Below are 13,141 nucleotides of genomic sequence, written 5' to 3' on the forward strand. Positions count from 1 at the left end.
AACTGCACTAAAAAATTACAGAAGCTCGCTTCTTACAAGGCGTGACCACGCCTTGTTCCAAGTTGTCTTCTGTTTTGTTTTGAAAAACTGCACCAAAAAATTACAGAAGCTCGCTTCTTGTAAGGCGTGACCACGCCTTACTTCACATAATCTTCTATCCAATTTTTTATTTTATTTTTATTTTATTTTTATTTTATTATTTATTTTATTATTTATTTTATTTATTTTATTTTTTTTCATTATTATTATTACTTTTATATTTTCATTAATATTTTTATTTATTTCCAAAAAAAAAAGAAAAAAAATGAAGAAAAAGAAAGAAACAGTGCGAAGAGTCCCCAACAAGTCGTATTGCTTCCCTTTGTTTTCTTTTCTTCCTTTGTGCAGTAAAAACGACTACTCACAAACCGATCATGGTACGCCTTAAGACCACCGCCCGAAAGAGAACCTCCACTCACCGGCGAAGTAAAGCGACATCCTCCAATTCCGGCGACACGACTGCAGCTCCTCAAACAAAACATAGCGAAGCAGACCACCCTTTAGACGCGACCGCTGTCCCTCAACCAAACCCTAACAACGCAGATCCACCTACGGAGACGACACCTCGAGAGCCTAACGCGACAGTCTCGCCCGACATCAGCAAAACCACAGTCCCACCCACTGCCGACGCGAGAGTTCGTCCAGAAAAAGCAACGGCAGCCGCTCGAAACAACAGAAAAATCTCATTTAGGCGAACTCGCCTAGGGAAAGGGAAAGCTGTCCTACCACCATCGGAAGACGAACTGACTGGATTTTTAAAATTCACTACTAAAGCGAGAAAGGACAGGTACGCCAATGTACGAACGCGAGTGGTTTACCCAGGTAAGTATGTCGACACCCATTCTCTTGAGACACTGGATATTAAACAGGATTTTGATACATTGATAGCTAGTATGTGGTGGAAAGCCTTAGTGACTGTTAGATACCCCACATTTGTTGAATTGATTAAAGAATTTTACACAACCTTTCAGTTCAAGACACCAGAGAATTTCACATTTGATACTCCTGGGGTTGTGCGATATAGACTCCTAGACAAAGAATTTAAGCAATCCATTACTGAATTCAATTTGGCCCTAGGATTTATTGACACTGCATTTTCTCTAACCAGTCAATACAAGAGCTCTGCCATAGATTTTGTCGATAACTTTGATTAGTCAAAACTTTGGAAGACCATGTCTTCTGACCCAATGCATTACGATCCTAGCATTCAGCTTTTATGGTAGAAAAGACACAGCCAATATATGTACAAAAGCTGAACTTTATTTTATTTGGTCCATGTTGCATAATAACGCAATCAATTTGGGTTTTTGGTTGGCTTCACAGTTCAAATTTGTGCTAACTCGTAAAAAGCATTTATGCTTAGGATTTTTAATTACTCATTTGGTTGTTCGCCTTCAATTGCTTGATCTAGATAATACTAACTTACATATTGCTTGCGAAATGGAACCAATGGACATCGCCTGCTTGATAAAGATGCACGTGCTTGTGGAGCATAATGGGGCGTACTCTTTCCAACGGCCTTCTTCGCACGGTCAAGGCGATCCTTCAAGATCTAGGAAACGATCTTGCCCAGCAAGCAGTCCTCGCAATCCATAGGGTTCCACTGAACCAGATTTTGAAGCTCGATTGGACAAGATGGAACGACAAATTTCAAAGATGGAGAGAAATTTAGATGCCTTAATGAAACACTGGGGAGTTCAACCCCCCTGCCATCCATCACCATAGACTACTCCACCTAAGTGGCTCGCAAATCAGGGGAGTTTCATATTTCTTTTCATTTCTTTTATGAGCCATTTTCTTTTTGATACATTGAGGATAATGTATAGTTTAGGTGTGGGGGAGGAATATGATAATTACATGATTTCCTTTTCTTTTTGAAAATATTTTTTTTATGCTTATAATTAGGTATCACATGTTCTAATTCTTCTTTTACAACCTTGAGTTTTATTTTGATAACCTGGAATACCATGTAAGTTAGAAATACATTTTTGATTTGAATTTCAATGCATGAAAGGGGATAAGCATGATTAGTGTTTCTTTAAAACCATCCGAAGGTATCTCATTAGTTTATTGATTGAAAAATGCACAAAACTTGATACAAATGTAAACATTCAAGTGAGCTTTTGAGCCTTAGAGTAGTTCATTATATTTTGCTCTGATTGTTTTTTATGAGTGTTATCAAACTAGTATGATTATTCTAGAACTTGCTTCTGAATTCTTGTTGAGACCACATTTTTGGATTGATGCTTTAATATGATAGGGGCAATTAGGATTAACCTATTCTTAGACATTAAAATACCAACCCTGTTGATTTCCCTTTTAGTTAGCCACTTTGAGCCTATTTTCCATTTTCTTTTTTTTCTTTTTTTAACACATGTTTAACCCAAGACCTTTCATTTGCTATCTCTATTTTTCTACCCTTGTCAAGACAAGAAGGGAAGTGTTGCATGGTACAAATGAAACAAAAAAGAAGAGACAAAACAAAAAAAAAAAAAAAAAGAGAAAATGAAAAAAAAAGGGAAAGAAAAGAAAAAAAAGTGAGAAAAGAAAGTTGATATTTATTCCTTTCATGAAAGAGGATAATTGGAGAAGTATTCATCAAATATATTGAATTGAATTATTACATGTTATTTCTCCAAGATTTTTAGTGCTAATATAAAATGTGGGAATAAATCTCAAAGTTTTTGTAGTATGTTTCATGGATGTGGCATAAGTTATCATGCAAGAATCTAATCTTTTTGTCTTGATTATGAAACATCTCAGCTCTTCCTTTATCACACCCTTTCCTAAGCCCCATTACAACCCTTGTAAAGTCCCTTTGATTTTTGCATCTAATTCATGTGTAGTGGTGGAGACTTGATTCATTAGCAAGCTTATGGTAATAACATGCTTTGTTTTGATTCCGAGAGTAAATGCACCCTAAACACTTTGAGAGTATTGAGTGAAACCATGTGAGGGTGTTAAGTCTTGTTGCTTTGATTTTGATAAATTATTGAGATACTTGTTCTTTTTACAAAATTTATCCTATGAATGCTAATCTCTTGATTGTCATTATTATTCAGCTCATTAATGTATGTTTAATTTATTTGGTATTTGAGGAGATTGAAAGAGATGAAAGGAAGGTTAAAAGGAGAATTGGTATGTTGAATTGAGGTATGCTTGAGGACAAGCATAAATTAGGTGTGGGGGAATTTGATAGGTCACAAATAGTTATATTTATTGTATTTAATTTCCTTGCGATTTGGTTGAATAATGTACTTAATTATGGAAATTATGTTTATTCTGACTTAGGTGATGAAATATCAAGGATGGAGCAAAATCCAGCCTAAAGACGTGTTTTAAGTCGTCATTTATCAGAAACCAAGTCTTTTGGAGGAAGTGCAGAAATCTGCACAGAAGATCACTGTCGACAAGGCGTGACCACGCCTTACAGCCCATAAGCTCCGCAGAAATCTGTGCAGAAGACTACTGTCAACAAGGCGTGACCACGCCTTGCACCCCATGAGCTGTTAAAAGATGCTAAGGAGAGCTTCGAAATTTTCAGAGTTTTCATTGTGGTGGACCTATCCCTAGTTAATCTCCTCTATTTTGGGAAGTGTTGGATTAATAGAACTTTCTTCCATGTATTTAGGGTTTTAATTTATGTATATCACTTTTAATCTTATCATTTCTTGTAGGGATAAGATTAAATAGGAAGCTTATTTCTTTTTGATAAGGATCTTATCCTTTCCTGGTTTCACTTTTTCTATAAATTAGTTTAAAAAAATCAGTAATTTATTTTGAAGAGCTTCGACAACCCGTTCAGGTGGTTTGTTTATCGAGTATGTTAGTGGTCTAGGTGGACTTTTGAGTATTAGCGAATTATCTCTATTAGGTACCATCAATCGAAATAAAATTAATGGATGTACTAAAAACAAATAAATTATTAAATTGATACCATTTGGATATAGTGGAAAAGTTTTAATATCCATGGACCAATTTATCCAAAATCAAACATGACGTGGATCATGAGTAGTATACTCATACGGAACTCTATCTTCCATGTTATTACAAATTGAATAAATTTTCGATAGACATCATCCTCTATAATCAAAATTAAAATTTTGGTATAAAAAGAAAAAAAAATTGAAAAGGCTAAGTTACCCTTACTATCTATAGTATACCCTAGAACACAATTTAGTAGCAGTTTTCTTTATTTCTTCCAAAGAAGAAAAAGAAATTCAAATTCTACAAATTATAAAGTTGGAAAACTTCTGGGTATTTCAATCCCTCCTTCCAATCAGCATTTGGATTAACTGCTAACACCTTTTAAAAAAAAAAATGTTACCACATTTTATTTCAGAGAAATGGGATTTGATTATGACTACTGAAACAAAAGTGAATCATATATATACACTTCAGCTACAATGTCACACAAGGCTCTATCATTGATAGAAGTCTATTTCCTATTTGATGCGGACAAATTTCATTTCTATTTCTGCAAACAAATATCTGTTTTTTTTTTTCCCTGCTTTTGAAGCGAATAATTAGATGCAGTGGCCAGAAATTATTGATTCATTCTACCTTTTTCGGGCAGATAAGGTAATGGAAAATAATTTCCGTTAAATTAATAAACTTGCTTTTTTTTTTTTTTTGTACCTGCTACATTGTCTCTCAGTCACTATAAAAATCCTCTTCAACCCGCCCTCTTCACACATCAAACACTTGTGCAAGTACTAAGAATACATTTACATCTTCAATTCATTTCAGAGCGATTCGAGCTTCGTTTGCTTAAAAGCACTAGAAAAATGAAGCAACAATCACTCTTTTCATTTTCACTTTTCCTTCTCTTTCTCCACTGCTGCACCAAAATCTTAGCTCAGACACCAGCTGCAGCTCCTGTAGTACAGCCACCACCAGCAGCTCCACTACAGGCACCCCCTGCGCCAGCTGCACAAGCACCATCAGGAGTACAAGTACAACCATCAACTGGTCCTCTCGATGTAGTTAAAATCCTCGGGAAGGCAAGCCACTTTACGGTGTTTGTTCGCCTATTGAAAGCTACACAGGTTGATACGGAATTATTCTTGCAACTCAACAACACCAACAATGGAGCAACCATCTTAGCGCCAACTGATGGTGCATTTTCAGGACTCAAAGTAGGCACGCTCAATTCCTTAAGCGATGGAGAGAAGATAGAACTAGTGAAGTTTCATATAGTTCCAACATTTATATCAACTTCCCAGTTCCAGACTGTGAGTAATCCTGTCAGGACATTGGCAGGAGCAGGTAATAGGTTTGCGCTTAATGTGACTACCGGAGGCAGTACAGTGAACATAACTACAGGACTAACCAACACAACAATTTCTGGAACGGTATACACGGACACCAGGCTTGCTATTTATCAAGTCGACAAGGTGCTACTCCCTCTGGACATGTTCACTCCTAAGGCTCCTGCCCCAGCTCCATCTCCGGCGGCTCAAGCACCAGAAAAGCCTACGAAGGCTCCCATTGTAGAGAGTCCTGTTGCCCCTAAGGATGTTTCTAAAGCAGTAAGTTTACTGGTGCAGGATTATGTAGTGCTGGAATTTCTTACAGTTGGTGTGGTGACTGCCATGTTTTTGTTCTGATGCTGGCCTGAGGTGGATTTTATATCTTCTATCTTTTATGATTTTGGGGAGTTTAATTAATTATTCCGTGGTGATCGAATGAGTATTTTGAATATTTGTTGTATTTTTTGTTTTAGTTGTAACAATAATGATTGATATTTTAATTAATGTATGGTCGGAGAAGAAAAAATGAGTTAAATTTATAAAAATAAATAAATAAATTAAATCTCTCTAGTCATTTATAAATAAATTAAATTAAATGTTAATATGTGAATTATTTATTAAATAATATATTTGTATAAATTGATTTATTATCCCTCGTAATTAATCATAATTAAAAACCAACTGGTATAAATATAATAATTAATAAATAATATTATATATTATTATATAATTATTTTTATTTATAAATAACATGATAAATAGGATATATAAATTTGTTGGTTGAATTAATTAAAACTAAGACTTACAAAAAACATGGATGTTTATAGCAAAAGGTTGACTTCATTAATTTGATGGATAAAAGTGAGACGGCGATATGGTAGCCGTAGCAAACTCAATCAAGCTATGACGGCTCTGTCTCTCTCACATCATATGATTGGCATCATAATGGTTTCATCATCTTCATGAAAAATATATTTATCCCTCTAATGGTGGCACTATGTAATAGATAACAAAGTCCGAGCTGCAGAATGTGATAAGCAATTCCTCTAATAGACAAGAAAAAAAAGGACTATTCAAAAAGAACTTAAAAGGTACCCACCATCGGTAGCTCAGGTGCCTAAGGTTCAAAGTATAGATGTGAAAATCCAAAGTTAGAAATATTCCGATTACCTATAGATGGCGTGATAAATTAAATATATCTAAAATTTCTATTTAAAGAAATATTCCAGTTATCCATATAAGCCTGTAAAAGGCTTAGGATCTCTATTAGGAGATCTCAAAATTTTGATTCAATTAAATGGAATAAAAGATATAAGAATGGATAGTTATTCTTTGCCATGTATTTTTTAAAAAATAACTATAGATTATCAAAATTTTCTATTTTTTTTTCTTTTACTAAATTCTCTAAATTGTAAGTTCAAAAAGAAAAATTCTCTAAATTGTGTTTTGGACCATATGGAATATAATTTCAGAAATGCGAATATAATTCATTAATCTATAAAGAAAAACAACCCAAGATTATAATTTCTGAAATAAAGGTATCTAAGTATACAGGAAAATAAACAAAACAAAGAAAAAGTGTAAATTATAATATATCAATGCAGATATTACAATTCAAAATTAAGTTAGATCTCCTTTTCATTCATTTATTTTTTTTAATTGCCACGAATTTGGCCCATCGAATTCAGAATAAAGTGTAAATTTAGAAGTTTTACTGAAATTAATCGACTCTAATTACATTCAAACTCACAACTTCACCTCATAAAATTAATGTCAACTGCTAAAGCCAAAACTCCTTTTAATTAAGCCTTAGTCACAAATAATTAAGATTTTAAGTTCCCCCAATTTGGGTTGGGGATATTAAGGAATCATTGCTAAGGATATCCAATAATCTATTAGATGTATGGAAGTTGACGTTTGAAGTGAATCTTGCACTTTCTTTAGTTAAGGCATCACACAAGGCTTCATGATTGACAAACTATGATTTCTATTTGACAGAGACAACCATTTCAAATCTCTCCTCTGTTTCTTTTCCTGCTCCTTTAAGCAAACTAGCTAGTTGCTGCCTTTTTGCAAGCTGTTTTTAGTTTCTTTTTTATTCTTCTTATAATTTCTTTTTAGAATTGGAATTTTGTTTTGAAAAAATATTTAAATCATATTTTGTCTAAAAATAGATTCAAAAGATAGAAGTAGTAAAAGTAAGGAAAAAAAAAATCAAAATTTGAAGTTTCAAAAATTGGGTCCTAATTAGCAATGTCAAATAGGCCTCCTCCATCTCTCTCCATTAATTGATTCCCCACCTATTGCAGTAAGATCACAAGGTACTAGCCACTAAATTTCTGTAGCAAAATATTTACATTACATCTAACTTCATCATCTTCCCTATCCTTTATAAGAACCTCCTCATCCAGTTTATCCACATCAAACACTTACAAGCAGCAATTGCATTGTACATTATTCTTACTAGATTTAGGGAAATATATCACAGCCCAAAAACACCACAAGCATGAAGCAACAGTCCCTTTTGTCTTGTTCTCTTCTACTTGTTCTTTTCCTCCATTTTACCAAAATCCTGGCTCAGTCACCGGCTGCAGCTCCAGCACCAGCACATGCACAAGCACCAAAAGCAGCCTCCCCACCGCCTCCTGCAGCTACAGCACCCGCACCAGTTATGGTCCCAGTACAGCCATCAAAAGGGCCTCTCAATGTTGTAAAAGTTCTCCAGAAAGCTGGCCACTTCACATTCTTTGTCCGACTCATAAAAACAACTCAAGAGGACATCCAGTTATTCTCCCAACTCAATGACTCGAGTGATGGAGTAACAATATTTGCACCAACTGATGGGGCATTTTCAACCATCATCAAATCAGGCACTCTTAACTCTTTATCCGATCAACAAAAGATTGAGTTAGTGCAGTACCATATAATTCCAAGGTTTCTGTCAACTTCCCAGTTCCAAACTGTAAGCAATCCTCTTAAAACACTGGCAGGATCAGGAAGTGGATTCGGCCTCAATGTTACCACAAGTGAGAGTTTAGTAAATGTGAGTTCAGGACTTACCCGGACATATGTGTCAGGTATTGTCTACACAGATGCAAAAGTCGGCATTTATCAAGTTGATAAGGTTCTGCTTCCCTTAGACCTTTTCGCTCCTAAGCCACCTGCTCCAGCACCAGCGCCATTAAAGCCTAAAAAGGAAGAAGCAGCAGAGACTCCAGTGGTCCCTAAGGATATTTCTGGTGCGATACTAAGATGTGCAGTGCATGACAATCTGGTGATTTTAGGAGTGATTGGTATGGTTGGTATGATGTTTTCTTTGTGACACAAAAGAATTCTTGTGAGGTATTATGGAACAGGTTCGATTCTTCAATGGTATATGATTTTGGTGGGTTGGGATGCACGGTGGTGGTGATCAACTGGGTGAGTGTGGTTTGAATTATTGCCATTTCTTATTCCCTCTCTGTCACATTTGTATCCTTAAGCTTGTGAATAATTTTGAGGGGCTTTTCTTTTTCTTTTTCGTTTTCTTTTTTCTTCTTCCTTGTTGAGTTATGTATTTTGTGAATTTTGTAATACAAATAGAAACTTCTGTTTTTATGTATTCTGCAATTAATATACATGATTATCTTTTTCATAACAATTTAATTTGAAAGATAAGGTGGGCATTTGTGCATCATATGTTCAATTATATGGATATTATTACGACATGAAATAGGATAAAAATTATGATCATATAAATATAATAACTAATTACATAGTTTAAGTTATAATTAATTAAATAATTATTATTTTTGAAATATATATTATTTCTATTATTATATAATAACACGATCATATTTCTAAAAATTTAATATCATCATAAAGCAAAATAACATAATGAAAAGATTACGTACCTTTAATAATGTCACGTCGAAAGGAACTATTGACATAACATATAGATAAATAAAATGGCCTTAACAAATTAATATAGGCACCTGATTCTTAATGATTTATCACTTGGCTATTCTTAACTTTTCCTTTTACTCCTTAAACGTTTAAATAATTATTTAATTGCCTCTTAAACACTTAAATTTGCTTTTCATTTTTTTTCAAACTCGAGCCATACATTTTCTTTGACTTTAGTTTTCAAGTATCTTACTAAGTACTTCCAATAATTTTTTTTATAAAATAATAAAATAATATTCTCTATACTTCAAATTACTAAAAGAATTAAATATATATTTTCAAACAGTTATCACACCTACGATAACCACATCTACCATCATCCTTTTAATTTAGAAATTTTATTTGATTAATTCTAAAAAAACTAATTTAATTTGAGTTTACTTTTAAATACTTTCGAATTCAATGCCCTCTGAATTTAATATTATAAAAAATATTTTATATTATTGTAAATTTTAAAATTGGATGAAGTGTCAAAAGATATTTTACAATATCTATAATGTATTTAAAAATTATAAGGGTTAAAAAGTAATTTTTAAGATTATAAGAATTTTTATGAGAGTTAAATATATGTTCACTTATTGAATGGTTGAAAGTGTATGGTAAAAAAATACTAATTCAAGTGTTTAAGTGGCAAAAAAATAAATCAAAATATCTAAGTGATAAATCTTTAAATGTTTAAGTGTTAATTTTTTTCTATATCATTCTTATCTCTAAAAATAATAAATTGTTAATTTTTTTTATATCATTTTTATTTCAACTGTCTTATTAATCTTAGAAATAAGATTGACATAAGAAAATGGAATAAAATATTATTATTGCATGAGTCTTTTAGTGATGTGGTTGATAACAATAAGTGAAGACTGTTTTTCTTTCAAATTTACTTTTTCCTTTCACCATTTTGTTCAAACAATTAACATACTAATTTAACTTTTAAATTTTCAAAATAAACGAACTTTGCTTCTTTCTTTTAGGGAGAAACCTATTGGAATAACAAACCAATTAGCTAACTGGTTCGTTAATTGGTCAAATTCTGCTTTTGATTGGTTCCAAAATGCTAATAACGATCAGAAACACAAAATGGAGGAATAATAATAAAATGGTAATATATCATCACCTCTGGAAATGGTATATAGAGATCGAGTCCTGTATAAATGACTTTGATGATTTTCCAATTAAACACATTCAAATGAGGCGGCTGATTCTGAGGCCAAGACAAGAAAGCGAGGTTATGGTCCCCGCAATGTTGTATATTGAATTCAAATTTCGGATGCTAATCGATGCAGACAAGTATACTACAAATAATTATAATGCTCATTTTGACAGGCTTACTATTTAAATTACTTTTAGACAATGATAAATACAGTTGAGGATTTAAATGACCTTTAGCACTGCCATTAGCCGTGGCAACATATTCAGGTTGAAACTCCCGTCAGAATTGACAGATTCAGTGGCTTCAGGATTATTAGTTGTCCCAGAATCAAATCTCCTATGGTTTTTCCTGCCTGTTCAAGCAATCTAGTTGCTGCTGTAGTATCATCCCTCCATCTCTCCATTGACACCCCACCTTTATCTTACTAGCAACCAAGTTTCTGTAACTAAAATTGCGCATTCCACCAACTTCATCCAATTCTCTAAAGTATATAAAACCTACCCTTGTCTCCACTTTCCTACATCAAAAATACTTTCAAGCAGCAATTGCAATTACGTTTATCAATAGCTTTAATCACTGCCCAAAACACACTACAATGATGAAAAAGCAATCTCTCTTCTCATTTTCTCTTCTTGTTCTCTTCCTTCACTTTACAAAAATCCTAGCCCAGTCACCTGCTGCCTCTCCGGCCCCAGCCAAGGCACCAGCTGCAGCCCCTCCACCGCCTCCTGCAGCTACTGCACCGGCACCAGTTATGGTACCAGTACAGCCATCAAAAGGCCCTCTCAATGTTGTCAAAGTCCTACAGAAGGCTGGCCACTTCACATTCTTTGTCCGACTCATAAAAACCACCCAGGAAGATATCCAATTATTCTCCCAACTCAACGACTCAAGTGATGGAGTGACAATCTTTGCTCCAACAGATGGCGCATTTTCAACCATCATCAAGTCAGGCACTCTTAACTCTTTATCCGATCAGCAAAAGATTGAGTTAGTGCAGTTTCATATACTTCCAAGATTCCTGTCAACTTCCCAGTTCCAAACTGTGAGCAATCCCTTAAAAACACTGGCAGGATCGGGAAGTGGATTTGCCCTCAACGTAACAACAACTGAGAGTTTAGTGAATGTAAGTTCAGGACTTACCCATACATATGTTTCAGGAATTGTCTACACAGACGGAAAGGTCGGCATTTATCAGGTTGATAAGGTTCTGCTTCCTGTAGACCTGTTTTCACCTAAAGCCCCTGCTCCAGCGCCAACTCCACCAAAGCCTAAGACGGATGAAGGAGAAGAGACTCCTGATGTTCCTGAGGACATTTCTGGCGCAGTACTAAGCCAGCATCATAAATTGGTGATTGTTGGTATAATTGGAATGGGGATTGCAATATTTTCTTTGTGACATAAACAGTACTATTGATCAGGTTGAGTTCTTCAATGGTCTATGATATTGCTGATTTGGGATAGGTGAATGCTGGTGGTAGTTTTCATTGTATACTTGTAAAGTAAGTTTGTGAATAATTTTGAGGAGTTCTCCTCTTGTACATTTTTCTAATTTCTTTCCTCTTTGTCGTCCATGTAACTTGTGAATTTTGTGATGAATATCAAAAAAGAAAAAAAGAAAAAAAAGATTTTGTGTTGATGTTCTTTGTAAATTGTTTTTCATTAGTCCTTTCATATAGGGGTTGACATTCCATTAGATTATTAATCGTTGATGTTATAATTGAAGTAATAAATCATGCATATATTGCCAGTACATTCTTGATTTGCATTATAAAATCACTAGGAAAAGGAAAAGGGAAGAAGCTTGTTTCACGTCATAGTATTATTAGATTTACTAAACTGTGCTTATCTCGCAAAACAAAACGATACATAATAATAATAGTAAAAACAAATATTTCACGCCGACAATATATCAGCAAAAATAACATGTTAGCAAACAAATATGTCTGGTTAGTCAAATGGTGTAAACCAATTTAGTAAATCTAGTGGCTGTCTCTTCGTCACTGAGCTAGTATAATCTAGTGGTTGATTACTGCAGTATTCAGCACCTAATTCCCAGAGTACCAAAATGAAAATTGTTTTGCTTCCCCATGGCAACTTGATTTGGAAACGAACAAATATGACTTCCAGTAAAATACTATTCAGGCAGAAACACCTGTTGAAATATGTCCAATGGCTTGAGCACTATTTGTTGTCCTAAAATTAAATCATTTCTAAGGATTATATTAGCTGCTGTTAACAATGCAAAGAATGTTGTACTTTCTTAGCACAAGTGACAAGAATCTAGTTGCTTCAAAGTTTATTGTTACAAACCTTATTTCAATCATAACATCATTAAATTCAAATTAAACCTCTGTTTTCCCTGCTTTTCCAAGTGAACTAATTGGCTAGTTGCGGCGATATTATCATATATTTCTCTCCATGGGTACCCTCCACCTTGTGAAAGAAAGAAATATAATTGATCAAGTTCTCAGCAACTAAAATTGCACATGACACCTAACTCAATTCTCTTCCAACCGAAATAACATCCTTTGGATCGTCTCTTTAAGCATCAAGCAAGACGACCACCAATACCTTTATAAAAGCCACTCTTGCCTATATCCAATTGTCCTCTCAACCTAAAAGCTCAAGCGACGGCATCACGCCAAGTTTTAAAGCTTTTTTAGGCCTATCAGATAAGGAAAATGTGGAGCTGGTGCGGACAGTTTCATGTGCTAACACAGTTTCCACTGTGTCCCCAGTTTGATACTGTATG

General features: G+C 34.2%; 3 protein-coding genes across 3 annotated transcripts; all 3 read left to right on the forward strand.

The window, feature by feature from the left end:
- Positions 1-4,708: 4,708 nt before the first annotated feature.
- On the forward strand, positions 4,709-5,820 carry LOC8279891 (fasciclin-like arabinogalactan protein 12). Its single transcript, XM_002532559.4, has one exon. It carries the CDS (start codon positions 4,827-4,829, stop codon positions 5,646-5,648), a length of 822 nt encoding a protein of 273 aa, XP_002532605.1. The 5' UTR covers positions 4,709-4,826; the 3' UTR covers positions 5,649-5,820.
- A 1,634-nt stretch (positions 5,821-7,454) lies between these two features.
- On the forward strand, positions 7,455-8,908 carry LOC8279890 (fasciclin-like arabinogalactan protein 12). Its single transcript, XM_002532558.4, has one exon. The coding sequence runs from the start codon at positions 7,798-7,800 to the stop codon at positions 8,611-8,613; it is 816 nt and encodes a 271-aa protein (XP_002532604.1). The 5' UTR covers positions 7,455-7,797; the 3' UTR covers positions 8,614-8,908.
- A 1,708-nt stretch (positions 8,909-10,616) lies between these two features.
- On the forward strand, positions 10,617-12,025 carry LOC8279889 (fasciclin-like arabinogalactan protein 12). Its single transcript, XM_002532557.3, has one exon. The coding sequence runs from the start codon at positions 10,982-10,984 to the stop codon at positions 11,783-11,785; it is 804 nt and encodes a 267-aa protein (XP_002532603.2). The 5' UTR covers positions 10,617-10,981; the 3' UTR covers positions 11,786-12,025.
- Positions 12,026-13,141: the final 1,116 nt, after the last annotated feature.

This window comes from Ricinus communis, chromosome 8 (genome assembly GCF_019578655.1).
Source record: "Ricinus communis isolate WT05 ecotype wild-type chromosome 8, ASM1957865v1, whole genome shotgun sequence".
NCBI classification, from domain to species: Eukaryota; Viridiplantae; Streptophyta; class Magnoliopsida; order Malpighiales; family Euphorbiaceae; genus Ricinus; species Ricinus communis.

Coding starts and splice junctions, on each gene's coding strand:
- LOC8279891 (XM_002532559.4), top strand. CDS start 4,827: ATGAAGCAACAATCACTCTTTTCATTTTCACTTTTCCTTCTCTTTCTC.
- LOC8279890 (XM_002532558.4), top strand. CDS start 7,798: ATGAAGCAACAGTCCCTTTTGTCTTGTTCTCTTCTACTTGTTCTTTTC.
- LOC8279889 (XM_002532557.3), top strand. CDS start 10,982: ATGATGAAAAAGCAATCTCTCTTCTCATTTTCTCTTCTTGTTCTCTTC.